The 23,753-nt window shown below is 50.7% G+C and overlaps 1 protein-coding gene across 1 annotated transcript in view; it reads right to left on the bottom strand.

Moving 5' to 3' along the window:
* Positions 1 to 426: 426 nt before the first annotated feature.
* IP6K2 (inositol hexakisphosphate kinase 2) overlaps positions 427 to 23,753 on the bottom strand; it is a 96,742-nt gene continuing 73,415 nt past the window's right edge. The window contains 6 exon segments of the mRNA XM_036877981.2: positions 427 to 1,193; positions 1,566 to 1,741; positions 3,957 to 4,132; positions 4,943 to 5,165; positions 6,924 to 7,206; positions 7,208 to 7,250. Coding sequence (XP_036733876.2) covers positions 693 to 1,193; positions 1,566 to 1,741; positions 3,957 to 4,132; positions 4,943 to 5,165; positions 6,924 to 7,206; positions 7,208 to 7,250 — 1,402 coding nt within the window. The 3' untranslated portion in view covers positions 427 to 692.

Here is a 23,753-nt window from a genome sequence, read left to right as displayed (position 1 = left end):
GCCCTTTACCATAGGATTGATCCACAGCCACTGACAGCTCGACTCCCCAGTATTGGCTCCAGCACAGGACGTCAGTGCTCAGGTGGCTGCCTGAGAGGCATGAGGGCAGCCACTCTGTGAATCCTGTGTGGAGTCCACTGCAGTCTTGTGCATAGTGGGTGCTGGGGCACTAGGCCAGCCAGGACCGCAGAGGGACCCGGCTGAGGTGTGTGTGGGAGTCCTTTTTGGGTAACCTCAGGGTGCTAGGTTAGGGGACTGGGGACCAGGACGAGACTGTGGTGACTTTAGGATCCATGGGGTGGGCCACGGATAATATTGGGGTGGCTGCGGGGACTTCAGGATCCACGGGGGTGGCAAGGATATTATTGCTGGGCCAGCATGCATGAGGCTTCTGAGGGTTTGGGCAAGAATGACAGCAGTGCTGTGTACAATTAACAAAAAGATCTGTATTAGAACATTTACACTCAGGGAGAAAGAGGTACCTGCTTCAAATGTGGAATGTTGGAGAAATAGTTAAAATAAATAAAGACTCCGAGCACGGTTGGGGCTGGCTCAGGCTAGGACTCCCAGAGGCCTCTGCACATCAGCTCCAGGCTGCAGGGGCCAAGCCCTGGCCATACTGGCCTCCCCGACGCAGCACAGCTGTGCCTGGTACACAGAGAGTCCCTCAGGTGCTGGTGCAGCCAGCAGGCTCACTCCCCACCTTCCTCACTTATCTCTGTGACAATGTCTATCAGGCTCTGGAGCCCGAAAATATAGCCAGCATCCTGGCCTTCATGTACCACACTGTCCTCACCATACAGCCTGCAGGTGGTGTGCGCAAAGTCAATCATGCGCACGTCCACCGAGCAGGCGCCCACAGGCTTGTAGGCGTAGGCACCAGCTGATTCGTCAGCCGATTCCTCTGACAGGTCCTCCAAGTCCTCAGCATCGGAGTCCAGGGCCACCTCAGGCCACTCCTTGCCATCGTAGATGACCAGCAAGGAGCTTGAGTAGAAGCGGTAGGACTCCTGTCTCTCCAAAATGGTCTTGAGCTCAGCCAGCTTCTTCAGCACGGGGCCCAGGAGTTCACGGCGCAGGTGCCGCCCGTTGTGGAAGAACTGGAAGAGCGCCTCTTTGAAGCCCTGCACCGACAGCTTCCGTCCGTGGTACTTGTTCATGAACATGAGCTGCCCGCTGCCTGCCTGGTACACCTGTGGGAGGGAGAGCGGCAGGTGAGCCGACAGCCATCTCAGAGCCTGGCCTGGGGAAAGGCAGCAATGATGGCCCTGGGTGAGATCTTCCCTGTCAAGCACACCGGTCACACAGGATGTGGTGTCCTCTCGATCGACACCCCGACTGGTGTCTGGGTCAGTGGAGAGGGCCTAGCCCTCCTGCCTTCCTCCCACTGTCCACAGACTCTGGACTCAGCCCCAGAGGGGATCACCCAGCCAGACATGCTTTCTTTTCCAACTAGAAAGCAAAAGACTCAATCAGAGCTAGAAATCTTCTGAGAAAACAGCTATGCCAGGGTGGGGAGCAACAGCCAATGGATGCCCAGCCAGCCCACACCATGAGCCCCTCACCTGCATGCCACACACACGGACCCCGAGGACTGCAGATGTGCTCTGCTGGCATTTGCGGATCTGGTTGGCCGCCTTCTCCTCTGAAGCATCGTCGCCATGCTGGCGCGTGCCCATCTTGAGGTCCAGGACACAAGGCACCTCGTAGCGGGAAGTTAAGTTCTCCAGGAGGATAAATTCTGAGTGGTTAAGGACAATCCTTCCTCTGAAGAGAAGGTGTGCTGCAGGCCAGTGGGCCAAAAGGCACTGTCAGTTCTCACTGGGAACCAGCCTGGGACACGGACGGACACACACACAACACACACACACACACACACAACACACGGACACACACACACAACACACAACACACACACACACACACACACACACACACACACACACACACACACACACACACGAGCAGAGCGAGGAATGGGAATGGTCCAACACCAAACTACAACCGATCATCAAGTTCAGTACCGGTAGCCTTAAATATTAACTGGAAATAACAGCATGAACTCATGAAGTTTTCCCTTTAAAACAAATGTGTATTTACCAGTTGTGGGCTGGAAAAGGCTTAGATGGCGATCAGATGTGGGTTCCCAAGAGCCCAGACCGGTGCTCTTAGAGCAGGAAGCGAACTATGGCCCCTGCTTGTGGTCGTACGACCTCTTAGCTTGGAATGGTGCTGGTATTTTTTAAGATGTCAGGAAGTATATGTAAGACTTCACAACACGTGAACATTAAATGAAATCCAAGTCTCGGTGGCCAGTTCAATCTGCACGCTGCCTTGCTCAGTCGTTCACGTTACTTTCATGCTCCAACAGCAGTGTCGTGACAGGAAACTCATGGCTGCAAAGCCTGTGTCTACTCCCTGGCCCTCTACTGCAAAGGTTCGCAACTCCTGCCTGAGAGAAATGGCTGATTTCACGTCGGGGGGGGAACATCCATGACCCCAGGCCTTCCCTTCACACCAGAGGGTAAGAGAACTGTCATAGGCAGAAGCCTATTCGAAAAGGCCCCCCTGGCCAAACACGGGACAATTTGGGCATCAGCGAAGATGACAAAAAAGGACTGAATCAACAATGATGCTGAAAGCTCAGTGGTCACTGTTGGCTGATAAGAAACCCACCCATTATTCCAAATATCTAATAAGGAAAGGAAAATAAACATTTGATTTACCTTTCCTACATAAACGATACCTCAGGATTAAGCACACAGTTGAAGAATCAAAGTTCAGCTAACAAATGAAGGAGGAATGACAGAAAACCACCCAGTGAAAAGCAGACCCGCAGCAATGGCAACACAGGAGAGATGCCTGCATGTGGGCCCCTGAGGGACACGCTCGATGCCATCTCCGAGGGGAGCCTGCCCCTGCCCCCTGGATACAGACCCCGAAGGTGACCACGCCTGTAGATTAGCCGATCGCCTTGATGGAAACACAGGGGAGTGGCGTGTAAAGGACTGCACAGAGATGTGATCAGAGGGGGGAGACTTCAAGGACAGTTTCTATGACAGGAAATTTCCAAGAAGAGAAAATAGAAAATTATTTAATAAGACTTAAACATTCATTTCAACTAAATGCAGCTGGAGAAACACTTGGATCCCCAAACAGGCAATAAAAACATTTATGAGACAATTAGTTAACTTGCACAACTATGTATTTGATCATAAGGAATTATCCACTTTCTAAGGTGTAATAATGGTATTAATGTTTTAAAGTCTCCTTATCTTTTAGAGCTACCTGCTGAGGTGTGTAAAGATGCAGTGACACAGGGGACTTGCTTCAGGAAGAGCTCGGCTGGCTGTGGGCTGTCCACAGACAGTCCTGACACGGGAATGACACGATGGGCTAACTGCTGAGTCTGGGTGACTGCTACTTACAGTATCAAAGTATTATTCCACTTTTAGCATGTTTAAATTTTCTCTAATAAAAAGTTGAAAACAAATACAATATGCTCAATTCTGACAAACTGTCCCCCGTAAGAGGTAGCGAAAAAATTTAAAAAGAGATCAATGAAGTATAGCTCTACTGGGAAAGAAGAGGGAAAGGGCCCTGTGCTCTCCTCTGTGCCAAGACGGTGACCCAGGACTGAAGGCAGCCCTGTGCTTGGCAGGCAAACACTATCTGGGGACCTCTGCAGGAATCTGCGGACATGAACCAACCCCTTGCACTCTAGGCTAAACTCCCCTGACGCAGGTTGGTCCCTCCACGAGGTGCCCCTTGCCCCCAGGGACCCATCAACGCCCTTCCCACCTGTCCTCACAGACCAGCCCTCGGCCCTGCAGGAAGTGGTACTTGCCCCCAGTCGTCACACGGGTATCGTGGCGCAGCCACCCTCCCCGAGCCCCACGGGTCTCCTCACTTACCCCCCGTGCTGCCCAGGCGGGTGTCCCGGGGATAAAGGATACTGTGCTGGCTGCGGTGCTTGGCGCTGTCCTTCATCCTCTGTAGCTGCTGCTGCTGACACTTCAGGCTCCAAGGGTTAGAGTGTTTGAGCTGGGAACTCACACTCCCCTTTTTCTCCACACTGTAGTACAAGACTTCAGATTTCTTTAACCATTCAAATTCCTCTTCTAACTTATGGCTACAGAGAGACAAGGAGCCGATAAATCACAATGGCTGACCAAAATTCAGGGCAAAGAGGCCCAAACCAGCTTTCTGGAGCAATGGGAAGTTTGGTATCTTGACGTGGCGGTGGTTTCCGTGTACACATGAAACACTTCAAATGGGTACATATCATTTTATGTTTATTACACCTCAAGAAAGTTTATCTGAAACACAATTAAGGGGCCAACTCGCTGTTTCTACAGTCGGGCAAACCAAGACACGAGAACAGGCTGTCGCCACGCCTGCGTCCAGAGCAGCCTGCACTGCCCTCTTCCCTGTGGTGGTGCCCCTCTACCCCCGCCTCGGGCACACCAGGGCTCCTGACCCCAAACACTAGACACTCGGAAAGCCTGAAATGAAATTTCTTGGGAGTAAGTCAACCTACTTAAGCTGCATTACACGGACTTCAACTCACGGATGTGATGACTAGTTTTACAAGCTCTGCCGAGGCAGAGCACTGAGCTCCGGGGACGCCCACTGACCACCCGTCTCCCACTACAGGGAGCGTCTTGGGGTGACGGCTGGCTCCCGCCTTGGGCACGGCCAGAGCCCTGGAGTCGGCATGGGGCCTGCCACAGGCAGGCTGCAGGAGGAGTGAGCCAGTGAAACTCTTTACAGCTGCCACTGCAGCCCTTTGCCCCAAATGACATGACCTAACCAGAGGTAAATGAGAAGCCGGGCATGCCACGGGGAGCCCACTGGGTGAGTCCCTGGCTCCAGGGCTGGGCTGTGACCCACTGCCCGACACCACCCCTCCCATGGGGTCCAGGTTCCCGTTTGCACCCACCTCTTCACCTTCTCCTCTTTCCGGTGCTGCCGGACCCAGTCCTTGGGGGGCTTTTCTGGTTCCAGGCTGTGGTGCTTTTTGTTTGTCCGCCTCACCAGCTTACTTTTTGGCTCACAGTCTGAATTGTCTACACTGTCCACAGTTCCATGGTCCCCTTTTAACGGATATGCTATCAAACATAAGTTCCTGTCTTCATCTTCTTCGAAGCACACAGACACCACACCTGGAAGGGGGCGAGGAGCACAGCACGTTTAACCCCCAGGAGATGTGTCCTAAATGGCAGGGCTGTAACGTGTTTTGCTCTTACCCTGTTCTTTAGTCTCTATGTTGCCAGAGGCCCAAACTCATCTGCAAACCTACCAAATATCAAAACAGCTAGAAAAGATGACACCATACAAGACAAGCAGTCAGGGAGCAAACGTGGCCAAGGCTTCCCCTCTGATGCACTTAACCAGGCAAGGGCCAAAGAACTACAAGACACATTTTTCCATCATTGAAAATGTTTATTAATTTTTCTGTGGCTCTTCTAATCCTAGGGGAGATGTGGAAACATTTGCTCTTTGTATCTTACTCTCTGTTGCCCTGAACAAACCCCCATGGCCTAGAGTGCTTGAGAGCAAAGCCTGAGCACAGGTCCCTGTGGGGCAAGCAGCACGGGGGGTGGGGGTGGGGGGGCCGACAAGTGAGGCAGCAAACACACGGCTCAGCAGACACCCTAGCCAGGGCTCCTGCAGCACCCCGCTGGGGTGCCCAAGCCTCTGACTTTCTCCAATGTTACTTTATTGGTCTTTGCAGTCTCATGTCACAGAACAAAATGAACACGGCACACGGGGTCGGGCTGGGAGCACAGGGCGCGGTGGCCACGTGTGGGCGGACAGTCCTTGAGGAGGGGGCTGTCATGTGGGTGTGTCTCAGCAGGTGCCGATGAGCGCCTGACAGCTGACCGGCTCAACACCTTTCCTCCCAGGCCCCTCTGGCCCAGGGCCCCTCAATCTGCACAGTCCTTGCTGCCCGCCTGCGCGCTCGCTCACGGCAGGGGAGGGCGTGCTCAGAGATGACACTTCTGAGGCGGTCCCAAGCTCTGGGCGCAGAGGAGCTGGGCTGGGGAATCAGGGGACACACTTCCCTGTGGCCACGGGGAAACAACCAGGGGGGAAAAGGGGGCAAGGGGCGGCCAGCTAGCAAGGGGCCTTTGGCTTTGTCCTGGAAAAAACAACAGAGAAGGACCAAGTGAGGGCCCCAACTCCCCCAGCCGCCACCACAACACGCACATCAGAGCAGAGAGGAGCCGGGTACATTCTGTCTTCAGAGAGCACGTTTCAACAGCCCCAGGAGAACCTAAGTTGTTCAACAGTCCTTTGTATAACCAGGCAATGCAAATTTAAAATTCACTTCTTTAATGGATTCTTCTTTCGTTTACAAAGTACCCCCTCCCCAGGAAAGACCATACCATGCTGGTGGTGACAGCTGATGCCCCCAAAATGCACTAAAAAAAAAGAAGAGTCGCCACATGGGACTCAAAGGGCTGCTCTCGCAGCAGCTTTGGGACGCTCGGGAACAGCACAGGCTTCCCGCCCCGGCACTCCGTCTGCCCCCAAGCCTCCTGCAGCCTACCTAGTCACCAGGCTCTGGTTTCCTGGAGGACACGAGCCGGCGGCAGGTAGCCGGGCAAAATCCTCCCAAAGTCTTCCCCTCTATCTCCCCATGGGGGATTATGGGTTACTGTGATCAAAACACCTGGACATAAAACACAACTACATTTCCACCAAAAATAAACTTGAAACAAAACCACAATACAAAACAGAATGGAGCCATCTTACCAGGCCTTGAAAACTGTGGGTGTGAGGCCAAGAGGAGGAGGGGACCACAGTGACGGGGAGGGGGAGAGCTCCTGGGAGAGCTGCCCTGCATCCCGCAGCTGGGCAGCAGCATGGCTGCACCCTGCCAGGTGCAGGCGACCCCTAAGGCAGCAGGGGCTCACCTTTGTACTGGGGAGTGAACTTGCGCATCTCAGCTGGGAGGGTCTCGTAGAACTGGTGCTCCCTTGGGACCAGGGGCTTGCATAGGGTTGTCTCATTGAAGCGGAGCACGCAAGAGTGCCCCCCGACCTGGTGGACAAAGGGCTCCAGCAGGATGCCCTTGGTGTGGGGCTCCATGTCCATGGCCCTGAAAGCCGGGCTCATCCTCCAGGCGCAGCGGGCAGGGAGGAGGGGAAGGTGGAGGGGTCTGGCGGCCAGCGTGTCGTCGTCGTCGGTCTGTGGGTCCCTCCGTGTGGCCTTGTCTTCTCGGCTGTGTGGGCCAGGACGCTCTGCAGAAAGCAAACAGTGACGTGGGGGTTGGAAGCAGCCTGGGAGCCACCATGAGGCGCAGGCCCTCCTCCTTCCGCAGAAAGATAAGCAGCCCAACCTCATGGGGCAGGGCCAGCCCCCACAGGCAGGGACCCCAGGCGCCCCTAAGCAGCCCGTGCTCCCCACAACAGTGTTAGCCACGACGCCATAAAATCACCATTTCAAACCTAACATTCAGAGTAAATCTTACCACTTTCTAATAAAATTGCCAAACCTAAGGTGACTGATGTCCAAGTCTCTGCATATTTTTTTATACTTTATTTTTTTAGAGTTAAGGTTCACAGCATAACTGAGAGGCAGGTACAGAGACTGCACATATAACCACCTGCCCCCACCACACACACAGCCTCCCCCACTGTCAACATCTCCCACCGGAGTGGGACCTTTACAAATGATGAGGAACCAACACAGACACATCGTCACAGCTGATACTGGGGTTCACTTGTTGTTGTTAATTATGTTTTCATCAAACGCGTGTGAAGGGGAAGCCTGTAAGCGTCATCTAGCAAGATTTGCTCCCCCAAGCTGTCCACATTCACCACTCCTGCCCACGGTCAAAGACAAGCCCCATTAACCTGACTAGCAGTGGGGTGTGGACCTTGCTTTAATGATTAACTGATCAAGGCTGGCTAACTGGTTAAAAGGATACACAGAGTTCTAGGTCACAGACTTTTTATCGGTTCCATCCTGGTCCCCACATGCTGGGGCACATCCCTAAACCAGAGGCACCCCTGGGCAATCGGCTCCCGTCCGCTCTGCAGCCCAGGGCCTGGGTGATGGCACTTCAGCACCAGGACGGGGCTCTGGCTGGGTCTCCTCTGGCCCCCAAGACCCCAGCTGAGATGCTGAGTGCAGGCCTGCTGGGATGTGCCCACAGTTCTCTGGGGGAACGAGCACCTGCTTTCTGCATTAGGCTCCTTTCAGGAACTTGCCTCATCTGGTCTGCAGGCAACTCTGGGGGGCAGACACTACACTCCTTGCTGCACACGATGCGCCACACAGAGAGGTGTGGAGAACCTCCAGGCCCAGGAAGCCACAGCTCCCAAGGTACCCTCACCCGGTGGGCATGAGGGTCTGGGTTCTCTGGCCGTGTGGCCTTGGTATGGCGCCCCCAGCACATGGGCTCTCGGCTCCCTGGAATGCTTTCCCCATGTACTCATGTCCTGTTCACCAAGCAGCCTCTTCTAAAGAATTCAAGCTAGTGTCAGTCTTGTCTCTTCAGAAAAAAACAATTGCCGGCCCCTTGGACTTGAGGATTAGGAACCAACAAGCTTTCCTTTGTGCAAAGAACAGAAAACTAAAGGCCCTGGTTTCTGCCCCGGGACTACCTTCTCACCGTCCCAGAAACCCTCAGGAGGGTGTGCGCAGAGAAGCATTGGGGGACCAGAGGTAGGCCCAGGCTGGGAAGGCAGGCGGCCATCCCTCACCCTCTCCAGGAGGTGGGCCCTGGGACACTCACTCTGGCCCTGTATCTAGGTCTATGTCCACCAGTTCACACTAGGCCCCTGGAAAGACCTCCTGTCACTCAGGAGCACCACCAAAGGGAGGCTGCCAGCTCTGGGCTTGCCTGCTGGCACCCAAGCAAGAGCCAGTACCTCAACAGGGAAACAGGCGCCCTGGGTGGTCCAGGCTTTAGAAACAATCGGTCTTTCATAGGAGTGTCAGCTGCTCTTGTTATCAGAGCAATGCTAACACTGATGCCAACGCTTTCCCACTCTGTACAGACTCCTAAATGCACTCAATAAAAACCTCTCCCTCCTGGCATCTATCTTATCTAGCCTCACCCCCTGCAAAAAATAGAAAACAAAACCAGGTCCTCTTTAGTTGCTCTCTAGAGTGTGGTCACAGGTATTGCTGGAGGCCAAAGGCCTCCCCCTCCCAGTTCCTCCAGGTATTCACCAGCTGCTGGCTGTGATGGGCACCCTGCCACCCTCCCCGCAGCACCCAACTCTGGCAGTCCCCAGGATACTGCTCCCCAGAGAACAATCGTCATGTCATCTTGGGCAGAGAGGCCAGAAAAATAAAGCTCTTTCTCTCCTGAGCCAAGCCTGACAGGGGAAGCTCCCAGATGGGAGGTGGGATCAGGGAGACACCCGGGTGTCCTGCAGGGTGGTGGGGCCGATCCTAGTCCCAGCACGGCCACCCAACTGTGTGGACAAGGCTCCCGCTCAGGTCTGATTTTCTCGTCTGTAAGATGGAGAGGTGAGGCCTGGCATAGATGTCTGCTTTGGGGGTGAGGGATCAAGTTAGTGAGGGGCAACCAGCAGTTTGTTTGAAATCAGACAGGAAACCAGTAAATATCACTGCACTGCACACAGGAACATGAATCCAGTCCTGTAATTCTTTCATTCCTGTGTAGCACATCTCTCATACTGGGTCTGTGGCCCAACAACTGGAGCTGCTATTCCAGGGCCCCTCATGGGCCCCAGCCCAGGGGGGGGAAACAAAGGGTCAGCTCCGACCCATGTGGCCTCAATCTGCCCCTACTGGCTTCACCTGTGGCCACTCCCCCTGTCACGTATGCAGTCTGAGCAGTGGGGTCTCTCTGTGGTCTTACACATCCCAGGTCTAAGGCCCAATCTCCCAGGAACCCTAGAGTATTAATGGGTCCTGAGAAGGTCCGTGTGACATGTGGACCTTACTGAGGGAGGTGTGGAATAGCCGTAAGACACTGCATTCTTAGGCTAAATTCCTAGGAGTGGGATTCCTGGGTCAAATGGTATTTCTATTTTGAGCTTTTTGAGGAACCTCCATACTGCTTTCCACAATGGTTGAACTAGTTTATTTTCCAACCAGCAGTGTAGGAGGGTTCCCCTTTCTCCACATCCTCACCAACATTTGTTGTTGTTTGTCTTTTGGGTGGTGGCGATCCTTACTGGTGTGAGGTGATATCTCATTGTGGTTTTAATTTGCATTTCTCTGATGACAAGCAATGTAGAGCATCTTTTCATTTGTTTGTTGGCCAACTGAATTTCTTCTTTGGAGAAGTGTCTGTTCAGCTCCTCTGCCCATTTTTTAATTGGATTATTTGCTTTTTGTTTGTTGAGGTGCATGAGCTCTTTATATATTTTGGATGTCAACCCTTTATCGGATCTGTCATCATGAATATATTCTCCCATACTGTAGGATGCCTTTTTGTTCTACTGATGGTGTCCTTTGCTGTACAGCAGCTTTTCAGCTTGATATAGTCCCACTTGTTCATTTTTGCTTTTGTTTCACTTGCCTGGGGAGATATGTTCATGAAGAAGTTGTTCATGTTTATGTCCAAGAGATTTTTGCCTATGTTTTTTTCTAAGAGTTTATGGTTTCATGACTTACATTCAGATTTTTTATTCATTTCAAATTTACTTTTGTGTATGGGGTTAGACAATGATCCAGTTTCATTCTCTTACATGTAGCTGTCCAGTTTGCCAACACCAGCTGTTGAAGAGGCTGTCATTTCCCCATTGTATGTCCATGGCTCCTTTATCATATATTAATTGACCATATATGTTTGGGTTTATATCTGGACTCTCTATCCTGTTCCACTGGTCTGTGGGTCTGTTCTTGTGTCAGTACCAGATTGTCTTGATTACTGTGGCTTTGTAGTAGAGCTTGAAGTTGGGGAGTGAGATCGCCCCTGCTTTATTCTTCCTTCTCAGGATTGCTTTGGCTATTCGGGGTCATTGGTGGTTCCATATGAATTTTAAAACTATTTGTTCCAGTTCATTGAAGAATGCTGTTGGTATTTTGATAGGGATTGCATTGAATCTGTAGATTGCTTTAGGCAGGATGGCCATTTTGACAACATTAATTTTTCCTAGCCAAGAGCATGGGATGAATTTCCATTTGTTAGTGTCCATGATGACTTTTTAATATTGCAACTAAATCAACTGTGGCTCATGAAAGCCCCTGGGTCCTGTACACACATCTAGACTGTGGTTAATGAAGCTACAAATGGTACCTGCAGGGACTACTTACTCTGCCTTGTGAAGCCCTGAGCTGGGTAATCACGAGGGGTGGTGGAGGCGAAAAACAGCCCTCTCTTGCCCTCTGTGAGCCCCGGGCCACCGCCCAGCAGCCGCACACACCCACAGCGACCAGAGCCAGTTCCTGGGGCGCACAAGCACTGCTGTAGGAATGCAGAAAGGTGCAGCCACTTGGGGAAGCAGTCTGGAGGTCCCTGTGAAGCTGAACATACCTCATGACATGGCCCCACAATCCCACCCGTAGGCATGTACCTGAGAGAAATGAAAATAAAAGGCCACATAGACTCGATGCAAGTCAGGGCTCACAGCACCACCACTCACAACAGCCGAAGGGCGGGAGCCACCCAGAGCTCCCAGAGGGTGAAAGGTGCACCAGGGCATGGAAAATCAAAGCCACATCTATTCCAAGTACGTGACGGCCTTGCTAGCGTACACACCTGGGGTACGCCTACTCAGAGCCTTCCCACTCGCCAGCCCCTCAGCCTGCTACAGTCTCCCCTGTGGCCCTTGGCTCCGCACCTCTCAACCCTCAGCTCTGGGCAAATGCCACTTGCACACTGCGACCTCCCTCGGCCAAGCCTCCCTAGCCACACTCACTCTCACAGCTCTGCTGTGCTCTCTCCTTAGCACTCACCACCACTGGGCATTCCACATGCTTTCCGGCTAGTCCCACCCTGCCCCCACCAGAAAACAAAGTCCACGGAGTCAGACTGTTAGCTGGATGTTCTCACCTGAGTCTCCTGAGCCCAGAAGGGTCCCAGTACAGAGCAGGCACCACAGCGGATGTGCCCTAACCACCTGCGGCATACAGATCAGCAGAGAGCTCAGAAGGCGCCCACTGCACTTATCTAGACCCGCGCCATCCCAGACACAGGTACGCCACACTGGCACCAAGGGCGTCTTGAGCACTGACTGGTGTTAATTCCACATTTATAACCTCCTACCTTGTCAATCTGCATTAACTGGGTCATATAAATGAAGTGCCCTGCACCTGAACACTCTTCTGGGACTTGCTGTGTGGAAACATTTCATGGAAACCCAGCCTGAGTTCTTACTGTAATGACAACCAACCTGCTGGAAAATTCTCTTTTGTAGAAAATTAGGGCAGGGAAAGAATGGTCACTGAAGAGTAACTAAATGTGGTTAAAGGAAGATTAAGATCCTATCAGTTTAAACCAATGATACTAACATTCAGAAATTCTGTGCTGGTTTTGAGACCCAAGGTTTCTAGGCTGCTAAGTAACCATGGAAAGGAAACTACCCCCTTTTCTGCAGGCAAACCAAGAAAAGCCGACGGTCAGTACCGGGTGGGCACTGAAGACCTCACTGCAACGCTGGTGGGCCTGCCATCCAGCTGCAGAGGCATCTTGGCAAGACAGTGCAGAGGGAGAACCGTTCCTCTAGGACCTGGATTCCAGGAAAGCTGGGTGACAAGTGAGGCACAATCCCTGGTCAGGAAATGAGAACACAAAAAGGAGTTGTAGCAAAGTAATGCCAGAAGGAAGAGGACAGCGTCCGTGCTTGCTGTGTGGGAGACACTAAGGGCAGTAGCTGCCCAGATGACCCATCTGGGTACATGGCGCCCAACGGGCACAGCTGCAGGGTGGCTCCCGCTGCTGCCCCACAGGAGCCAAGCCCCAGCAGGCGCCCTCAGGCCCCTCTCCGACACACCTGCCTCCACGTCTGGCAATCTGAGGCTGCAGTAAACATTATTAGGAGACTATACAAAGTTTTCTTATCTACTTTTTTTTCAAACAATTAAAGAAAATGCCCATGATATGCTCTTGAAATGAGAGAACCAAGATTCAAAACTGTATCATCCATATTGTCTAAACTGCGTCCAAAGACTTACAGAGGAAGAGACTGGCAAAAAGTACCAGCTATGCCACTAAACTGTACAGATAAAATGATAAACTTTATGTATATTTTACCATAAACAAAACCTAAAAGCAAAGTACCAGCTACTTATAAGGGTCGCAGCTGCTCAACCCTTGCAAGGCCTTGTCACTGCATACAAAATGCCAAATGCCCTGAAGTCCCACAACTTGTGTGCAGAAAGCTGACACAGGTCTCCCAAATTTGACAACGCTAACAATGCACACGACTTGTGATGAGTTGTGCAGCTGGAAGAAACTGTTCCAAATTGTCAATAATATGAAGCAGATGGGGTTAACCACCCTAGAGGAGTGACCAGATGCTTCTACAGAAAAACACGACAGGACTGGCCATCACGTGATGCCCCCAAAGGCAGGGGCAGTCCGGCACTGCAGTGAATTGGTCTGCTTTTGGATGTGTATAGCTTTTTGTGATCTCTTTCTTCAATCTAAACATTCCCTTCCTTGCCTAACTGGGCAAAGATGGCACTGATGTATGTAAGTATACTGTATGCACTTATACTGCATGGTGCACACTCCAGACACCACCCTGTGCTAAGAGGGTAGGTCATTGTGAAACTGAACCTTTCCCTTGGTTTGCTGAACTTTCCAAATTTTGTGAAATGCTCTCCGAGTCCATGTTATCTTTACATCTGGGAGGGCAATATTAGGGGGGTAAAAGTGAAAGAATCCAGTAAGACTGAAATAGGAAACCCAGACTGCTGCCAAACTCTCGAAGGTGCACCCATCCAAAGCTGTGCTGCAGCCCCAACGCAAGCTCAGAGCACCCCCGGGACACAGCCCCCAGGAGATGGGCCCCAAGTAAGCAGGGAGCACCACAGCCCGCACAAGCCCTGTCCCTAAGGTGTGTGGGTGGAGAAGGCGCTGGACGGTCAGAGGGGACGCGACAACTTGCCAACCTGCAACGACAACAGGGAGCAGTGCCAGAGAAGGGCTCCCCTTTATTCCACTCAGCGGGCCCTTTGCAACAGCTCTCTGCAGGGGGCACTGCGACTTCTCCCTCACAGGTGAGCAGCCAACAAGTCCCTGCGAATATGCTGAGACCGCAGCCCCAGCCTCAGAGCAGCTGCAGCCAGGCTGGCCGGACAGGAGGCGGTGGGTCTGCCAGATCAGCAGGGCCACAGAGCCAAGGCTCAGGAGCCCAACACTAGGTTCGTTTCCTCCCTCACTAGCGTTTTTCTCGTTTTAGTAAAGAAGAAACTACTAGTTGTACGTGGAAGTAGATTGTGAAAGTCACAATGATACAGATCCTTCCCTGAAAGCTGAGGGGGCATAAAGAGCAGCTTCAGTTCCAAAAATCCAGACAAACTTTCCTGTGAGGGAACAGTGGCCCCTCGGATGCTTCTCCTGTCCAGTGCCGCCAGCATGAGCACCCTGTCTCATGAGACCAGATTTCTGGAATCAGAGACTAGAGGGACCCAGGATGCAGGGGGACAGGAGGAGTTTTCAGCCTACCTAGAAATATGTTCGTGTTCATCTGAGTTATACTGCTGTGACCCCAGAGTTTTAGCAATGTAAAGCTTTCCTAGCTAAAACTGTAGTAGCACTCTTAGAATTATTGTTCTAAGGTGTCACATTTCCTCTTTAAAGTATCAACATCTTCTTGTAAGTAGGTAAATGAATTTCTCACACACACTCCGTACACTTTTGACAAGAGTCTGTCACCCCTCTTTCAAGGGTAACTCACCTCCAGTCTCCCCTCCTCAGTGCAGCCGACACTCCCATGGCCTTGGAGGAAACACCCAACAGGAACCCCCAGAGCGACCCTCTCAGACTCGGCCAGATGCGCTCTGAGGCCTCTATCGCAGGGACTTTTCCTACTGTGAGTCGTGGCTCTCTGGGCGCCAACAAGCAACGTCCATCAGCCTCAGGCAGGACCACATGCTCCTTCCTTTGGCCATATTTACCCTTACTCACCTCAGCCTGTTCCCAAACCAGGGGAGCCCCTCTGGTCCTCACAACCTCGCCCACGTAAAAACTCCCCTCAGGGGTCTGTGAAGCCTCCCAGGCTCTCGCACCAATCTGGCAGCTTTTATGACCAACCACTCTGAGTAGTCAGTGCTCCTCCATGACCAGCCAGGAAAAGAAGGAGCTACGGGAGTAAGAAATTCCTGGCCCTGCACAGGTCAAAGCACCGTCTTAACACAGAGACATCTGTCAATCACCTTCCTTAAGTCCTGAGATTCCTCTCCAAAATAAAGCATGGCAAAATATTAAGATTTCTTTGGGGAAATCAATTTCAACTGCACCCAAATTCTGAACAAATCACACAGTGACCCCTTTGGAATCGCCTGGCTTGTGAGAGGGTAGTGACTTCAGTCAATCCAGACCAAGGCTGAGGCCTGGGAGGGAAGGCCATTGGGGCCCTCCCACTTTTGACATCTTACCACTCTGCTTCTTTGCTTTGGCTCTATACAGAGCACCCATGGCATCTTCAAAGTAAAAACAGTCTTCCAGCTGTAGATTTCAATGCAACCCTTATTAAAGTACCAATAGCATTTTTCAGAGAACTAGAACAAAGAATCCTAATTTCTACGGAACCAACCCAAACAGCCAGTCTGAAGAAAGAACAAAGTTGGAAGCATCATGCTCCCAGATTTCAAGCTATACTGCAAAGCTACCATCATTATAACAGTATGGCACTGCCACAAAAATACACACACAGATCAATGGAACACAACACAGAGCCCAGAAACAAACCCAAGCTTATGTGGCCAATTAATCTGCAACAAGGGAGGCAAGAATACACAATGTGAAAAAGTTTGTTCGATAAAACGTTGGGAAAACTGGACAATTACATGCAAGGAATGAAGCTGGACCACTGCCTTACACCACACACAAAAATAAACTTGAGATGGATTAAAGACCTTTTTGTAGGACCTGAAACCATAAAACTCCTGTAAGAAAATATCTGCAGTAAACTGCTGGACATCAGTCTTAGCAGTATTCTTTTTGGATCCGTCTCCTCAGGCAAGGGAAAAGCAAAATAAACAACGAGACAATATCAACTAAAAAGCTTCTGTACAACAAAGGGAACCATCAACAAAACGAAAAGGCAACCTGCCGAATGGGAGGAGGAGATACTTGGAAATGATGTAGCCCAGAAGGGGTTAAAATCCAAAATATACAAAGAATATACTCGTACACCACAACGAAAAAAGAAAATAATCAGATTAAAACATGGACAGAGTACCTGAATAGATATTTTTCCAAAGAAAATAGGAAAAGATGCTCCACATCGCTAAACGTCAGAGAAATGCAAATCAAAACCACAATAAGATGCCACCTCACCTCATCAATCAGAATGGCCACTTATTCAAAAGACAAGAAATTACAAGTGTTGGTGAGGTTGTGGAGAAAAGGGAGCCCTCCTACACTGCTGGTGGGAATGTAAACTGGTGCAGCCACTGTGGAAAGCAGTGTGGAGGTTCCTCAAAAAACGAAAAACGGAAATACCACTTTACCCACTCCTAGGAATTTACCGGAAGAAAACAAGGTCCCTGATTCAAAAAATACATATGCACCCCATGTTTATCACTGCACTATTTGCAATAACCAAGATAAGGAAGCAACCTAAGTGTCCATCAGCAGATGAAATCCTGCCATTTGCAACAACATGGACGGACCTAGAGGGTATTATGCTCAGTGAAATAAGCCAGGTGGAGAAAGACAAATACCATATGATTTCACTTATATGTGGAATCTAAAAAACAAATGAACAAACAAAACAGAAACAGACTCATAATACAGAGAATGAACTAGTGGTTGCCAAAGGAGAGAGAGCAAGGGAATGGGAGAAACTGGTGAAGGGGATAAAGAGGTACCAATTCCTGGCTGTAAAATAAATAAATCACAGGGATGAGAAGTACAGCATAGGGAATATGGTCAGTAATATTGCAATAACTTTGTGTGCTGACAGACTGTGACCACACTCACTGTGGTGAGCATTCTGGAGTGCCTCTAACTGTCCAATCACTACAGTACACACCTGAAATTACTATTCTTACGTATGTCAACTACACTTCAGTTTTTTAAAAATTGCACCCATTCCCCATTCCTCTTCCCCAATTCTAGATATTACATAATTTACTTATTTATTCTAATGATCATGTCTCCCTCCACTAGAATGTCAGCTTCATTAGGATAAAAAAAAAAAAAAAACCCACATAAGAAACACCACACTCTTGAGAGTAACAAACCCCTCCTGGGAGAGGGGCAGCCTTTCCCAGCTCTTAGCCGCTTTCCTAGCTCTTAGCCACTCCAGACATGCTGTCCACATCCACCCACGTTTCAGGGTTCAGAGCCAGTTAGCCACCAGATGGGCCCCCTGCAAGGTCCAGCCTTCCAACACCCCAGGATCCTGTCTGGGCTCCCAAGGCAGGTACAATCCCAGTCAGCCCATAAGGCCCCCAGCAGGCTGCTTCTCCCCACCCCGGGAAGGTGTGGCTGTGTGTCCCGAAGACCCAGCACAGGTCCTACAAAGGGCGGGTGCAGCTCAAATGACCCAGGGAAGAGACACTGGGATTCTCATACTCCAAGGACAGAGCAGGACACAGCCACACCCCGAGTGGAGGCTCAGCTATCTTTCCTCCAGGGGCACTCACCTTGGAGATGACACTGAGGGAAGGAACACTGCCTTTCCTATGAAACCTCCACTCATAACAGCAAAAAAGCAAACAATGCTCATTGCTAACCACCTAGGAAGATGGTAATCTCAGCAGCGTGCATGCCAGGGTGTGAAAAGTGCTTGAGCTCATGGAAGTATGCATGCCTTGGCCAGGTACCCTGCATCCCCACCTTGTCCTTTGTGGAGTATCTCGTAATCTCTCAAGGAAACAGTACCATTCTGTTTAGCACCAGAGCCAACAGGTACTGGGTCCATACACCTCCACAAGGCACCCTGTAAGAGCTGCACTGCCAACTCTGTGGAGTTTCAACTCCACTCCTTGCTCATGAGAATTCAGGAGCTACAGCTCTGTGCACAGAGATCAAGGCTGGTGGGCTTGGGGCTGGGTTAACCTCGAGACAAATGCTGCAGCCTCTGCAGCATCTGCAGCCTCAGCAGACACTGCATCTGAACAGACCTGGGATCTCAGTTCCCTAGGCAGATGAAAAGGTGGGTCACAGCAGGACTTGATAACCTATGTTCCTTCTCTGTGTGTGAAACAAAAATGATCTATTCTTACAAAGCAAGTGCTGGCAGGGGACGCAAGACGTCTGCGTTCCCCAAGAGAACAGATGCACACATGGCCCACGGGGCACTGTGTTTCTGAGCATGCAGTGTGGATGGGGAGAGTCCGGAGCAGCAACAGCTGTTTCAGAAACCGAGGGCTGTTTCCTGGTCTCAGAGGTACCTTACATCACTAAAAGAAACTTAACCCTCCTGAGGCTTTGGACCGGACACCCCTTTTCTAACACATTGAGTGTCTCAAGAAAGACAAATGGATGGGTACATAAGAGACAACGAGTACTGCTAAGCAAGCACTCTCCCTTTCGGATCAGTGGTGAGCTTCAGGGAAATCCATTCACAGTAGAGCTCAGAATGCACCTGGCCAGCAGCACAGACCTTTGCAAGCCACCGACGGCAGCAGGCAGGCACGAGAGGTGGGGGCGCAGGCTGACTCTGGCCGCCCAGAGGAGCTCACTGTGGGCATGGAGCTCCAAGTCACCAGAGCTTCCAAACACACCAAGGCGGAGATCCCCTACAGCAGAGGGGTGTGGCTTTGGGTCCCTCACAGAGTGGCCAGGAAGGACGGGTTAGGCGAGGGGCAGCGCGGCATGGCCCCCATGAACAGCAGCTGTAGCCGTTGCCTTTTGTTTTTTTTTGGGTAGGCGTGGAGGGCACTGACCACATCACTCGGGCAGCAGCTACATTTCACCAGCATGTAAAATGCAGTCAGGGCGCCACTTCCCACTGTGACCGCGAGCTTGCTGTGCGGCCTGCTCTGCCCCAGCGGCCACGTTTGGGAACGACTACTCTCCCAGCCTTTTCAGTCTTAACCAAGTGGCATCTTAGTGGTGTAAAGAACAAAAATTTTTCTTGTTACTAGAATATTAACTGTGGCCACCGTATACTGATAATGTTGGTGCTTCAACAGTACAGGTGTTACCTACTTGTCTTCCAGAGCTTTGTCCTTATTTGTAAAACTGAATCAGCACAAGGTCAACTAGAAGAGACCAGTATGAAAATTTACATTAAAAACAAATGTAAAACCTTGAAAATGATCAGAGGAAATATCTGTTAACAGAAAAATGAACGCAAGGTACACCTGAGCAGGATATGACCATGGTCTGGGCCAACTAACTTGCGGGGTAAGTAAAAGTCCTCATCTCCTCTCCAGCCTGCCGTGGGGAAAGTGACTAAATGATGTGCCACAGCTGTCCCTGGTCACAAGGGCTTGCCAGAGTGACAGCAGGATGAGCACGGGCACTGTAGTGTCCTTTACAATGTGCTGGGGAAGAGGGCTTTTGGGAAGCCTGATGGGCCTGTGGGGAAGGGGCTGAGAGATACCTAAGTTCTTTAGGGCCACATTATATGGCATGTGAACTGTATTTCTATAAAGCTATTAGTTTTTTAAAAAACAACACAGTAAAAGGATCCCACTGCAGAGGTGACCACCAGCTCTGGGAAAGAGTTCTGGTGACAGTATCACATCCCTCCACTGACAGGTGAGGACAAAATTAAGGAGAGTACCTCCAAATGTAGCTAGGGGTATGGCGAAGATGCACAAAGAACCAGTTCATGAAGAACATGGGTGAAAAGCATAGCATGTAAAGGAATACATTATTTCAGATACTAAATATGTATGTGCAACTAAAACCAATAAATATTGTTAAGAAATCCAGCTTTCCAGAAAGTGTACCTCCATAAATTCATACACCTGGGTCATGCCCAAAGCCTCTGTACCTTCTCCCCAGCCGGCAGGAACCTGCCCCTATCTGGAGCCCTCCCTGCTCTTCGTGCTGTCTCCATCTGTAGGCCAGCACAGAGGTTTTCTGGAGGTGCTGGGGGGCGGCCACAGATCACACCCTAGCTCACTGCCTGGCTGCCTGCAACGTGCTCAAGCATGAGCTGTCCCGTCGCTGGCCCACGGTTCCTTCACGGAGCCCCGCGGGGGATGGAGGTTAGAGAGGGGCCGAGACAGGCTCAGGGGAACAAGGGCCTACTGTGCTTGGGCCCGAGGAAGTTCCTGTGCCAGCACCAGGCAGAGGAACAGACTGCGAGAAGACATCCTGCTTAGCTCTCTGAACACGGATTTTTCCACTGGTTACAGTGTTATCAAATTACCACCATTATTAATTTGGGGTCATTTCACTGATTTGCTTCCACACATCTTTCTATTCTTTACATAAACAGGATCCCCAGTAAATCAGCTTTTCCTTACCTTTTAGAAGAATTGTGATAAAATACACACAATATAAAATTTACAATTTTAACTATTTGGGGGTGTACAGTTTGGTGGCATTAAGCATATTCACAAAGTCGTGCAACCATCACCCCTATCCATGTCCAGAACTTTTTCATGTTCTGAAACTGAAACTGCACCCATTCAACACTAACTCCCCTCCCTCCCGCCTCCGGCTCTGGAGCCCACTCTTCCACTTGCTGTCCCCACGGATCCCACAGCTCTAGTTTCTCTCATCAGTATAATCACTCAGCATCTGTCCTCTGCTGCACCATTCCTTCCGCACTGAACTATACGCCTCGGACACCCTTCCACAACTGTCCACATGGCCCCTTTGAAGGCTGTGTACTGCACACACATAATCATGTGTTCATCAACTTCCCTGCTGACAGCATGCCCAGTCTATTACAGTGACAGTGCAATGAGCACCCTCATGTCTGGTCTTTGTGCACAAGTGTGCAAGTATTTCTGCAGAAAGATCCCTAGGAGAATTGCTGGGACAGAGCATAAGGGAGAAGGTCGCACCCACCGTTTCACTTAACCTAGGATACACGTGAGCCACGGCAGATGCTGGAGCAAGGTGGTGACAGTTCATGTTAGGAAAACAAGCCAGGCAGAGACAAGGGCAACAGGAACCAGCATTTATTGAGGGACCTTCTCTGTCTGTATTCTTACTTAATGAGCAAATGAGGACTACAATTCCTATACATACAGAAGCACAGGTGAAAAAGGGGGTTTGAGAGAAGACTTTAAGCTCTGTAAGAAAAAACATGTGTGCCTTAGAAATCCAGCTTCTGTTCGTTTCACTCAGAAATGCTTCTGCAACTTTGTAGGCTCATGAATTTAATATCTGGTTACCTGAAGATGTCAAAACCCCAAGTGAAAGAGGAGCGGCAACACTGTCCCCACAGCCCTGAGCAGAGGCGTTTTCTCTCCAGAGCTGCACCCCCTAGGAAGGAGGAGGCCGTGGGCACCGAGACCAAGCTGACCTCTCCGTCAGCTCCCAGCCTGGGTTCTTTCGCTCAATGCTCTCTCCTCCTACCGTGGGCTGGGGCTGGTTAGGGGAAGGGGGAGGCTTGACAGCCCTCAGGTTCTGGGGCCCACAGGACACCAGGGCTGTCACCTCCAGACACCTGACCTACCTGCAAAAAGCTCATTCACATCACGTCCCCCCACCTAGAGGCACACTCCACAGGGCACAGGGTCTCCTGCCTTCCCGGCTGCACCCAGAGCCTGGTGCCCTGCCAGCCCACACAGGGGATTACGAAGGCGAGGGGAGGGAGGGTAGAGAAACAGGACTTGGTAGATGGCTGGGCATAGCACACTGTTACTCACCCTTGGGGGTGACATCTGTGGGTGTCTCTCCTGAAGAAGGTGCAGCCACACTGAAAGCTGCACACAGCCTAGGGAGTGGGGACCCACGGACCCTACTGCAGAAGCCCAGACACGGGGTCAAATGAGGGGGATGACTCACACACTGAGACTTCCTAAGTCAGAACAATGACACTTGTCCATGAAGTCAGGAACAGCTGGGAAGACAATGAGCTGAGATGCAGACACTTATATAAGGCGATGGCCAGGCACTCAAGAGAAATGCTCAGCAGGTAAGTGGGAGCAGTGGAATTGAAGCTGGAGTGAACCGAACTTGAACCCATTTGGAAATATTTATAAAGGAAAGACAGAAGGCACTCCAAGAGTAATGTGCAAAGGAAGAAGAGTGCTGGGTCCAGGCCCCCATAACTGTGCACACCTAGTGAGCTGAGGGTATGAGGTCAGCGTGAGAGAAGGGTATGCAGAGAGACAAGGAGGCAGAACATCTCACCCTCCTAGAGGCCACAAGCAAGAGCCTCCTCCCAGCTCCATGTGGAAAACCCAGGACCCATACCCTGTGGACCACATGGCACGGAGGGAGGTGACCCTTTATATCCCTGACGGCCCTCAAAGCCCAGTCTGGAGCTCTCTTTTCAATGAGCCCTGGCAGTTCCTTCACAACCTCGTCACGAGACAAAAGGCCTCAAGCACAGGGAGTGACCAGGACAAGCCCTACAGGATAAATGACAGGTGCTTTAAAAGATAAACAATAAGCAAAGCAGAATGAGCATACGTAAGTGTAAGCAACAAAAGACACACTTTAATCGGGTAGTTCCTTTTCTCTTAGAAACACATAATCAAAAACAGATGAAATACAATTTGGGGATATGCTTCCTAAAAAATTCAGATTTTTTTCCTTTAAGGTTGGGGGAGGAAGGCAGAGAGTAGATGAAGCAAGACTGTTAGGGAGCTGGTAAGTGCAGAAGCTGGTGAGGCACGACAGACCCAACCCATCATCTCAGGAGACGGTCTCTTCCTCAAAGTCTGAGGTGGACTCTACATTCAGTTTCTGGGGTAAAGGACCCTTCCTTGATACTAGAATATATCGCAAAGCAATAGTACCACTTGTTACTTTCATTACTCAGTACGCAAATAGGGTAAAATAGAATTTATTTAAAAAACAAAAACATGCTTTACAATATAATCACACAAGAGTAATCACCTGCTTACTTTCCACTACACAGAAGTGCGTTCCGTTTGTTTAAGGGTGATTATCCTACTACGTGGGAAAATAACATACTGCATCCTCTCTCTGAGCCAAACAACGGAAAATTTTCACCTCAGCAAGCTGGCCTCCGGGTGGCCCAGGCTCAATGCCTGTTGCCTAGATACCGGTGACATCGCCAGTGCTTCCTCGGCAAGGGACGCCGCTAAGGTTTATTCTTCCTGGCACATCCCCTGCTTAGACAGGCGCGGGGCTGGTAGACAGTGTACTTACCTGTCATCCGCAAAGCCCCGAAGCACAAAGGGAGTCCGTCCATCTGCTACACTGGTTTTTCCAATCCTATCAACTCTAATCCCAGTTCTCAGCTGCCTGATTTCTAAGTGAATTCTGCTCTAAAGTCACAAAGTTACCAACTGGAATGACAGTGAACAGTTCAACTGACTTTCTCCAAAGAAAAGTCACTAAGGAATCAACTGCCTCATTACGTCAAATTTGACAGCTCTGCTCGGTCTAATTTGGTGGCTGAAGTTGCAACGATACCACCACCTCCCTGAAAACTTCCCTTGCGACGCCTAACACCAGAATACAGGATGCAACTACCCACACCGCACAGCAGACACCCAGATGTGAACGAGCGTTAGTTCACTGAAAATGTTAC

Source organism: Manis pentadactyla, chromosome 1 (assembly GCF_030020395.1).
Source record: "Manis pentadactyla isolate mManPen7 chromosome 1, mManPen7.hap1, whole genome shotgun sequence".
Classification (NCBI taxonomy): Eukaryota; Metazoa; Chordata; class Mammalia; order Pholidota; family Manidae; genus Manis; species Manis pentadactyla.
Note: the sequence above shows the minus strand (reverse complement) of the source record. Positions and strands in the feature narration are given on the sequence as shown.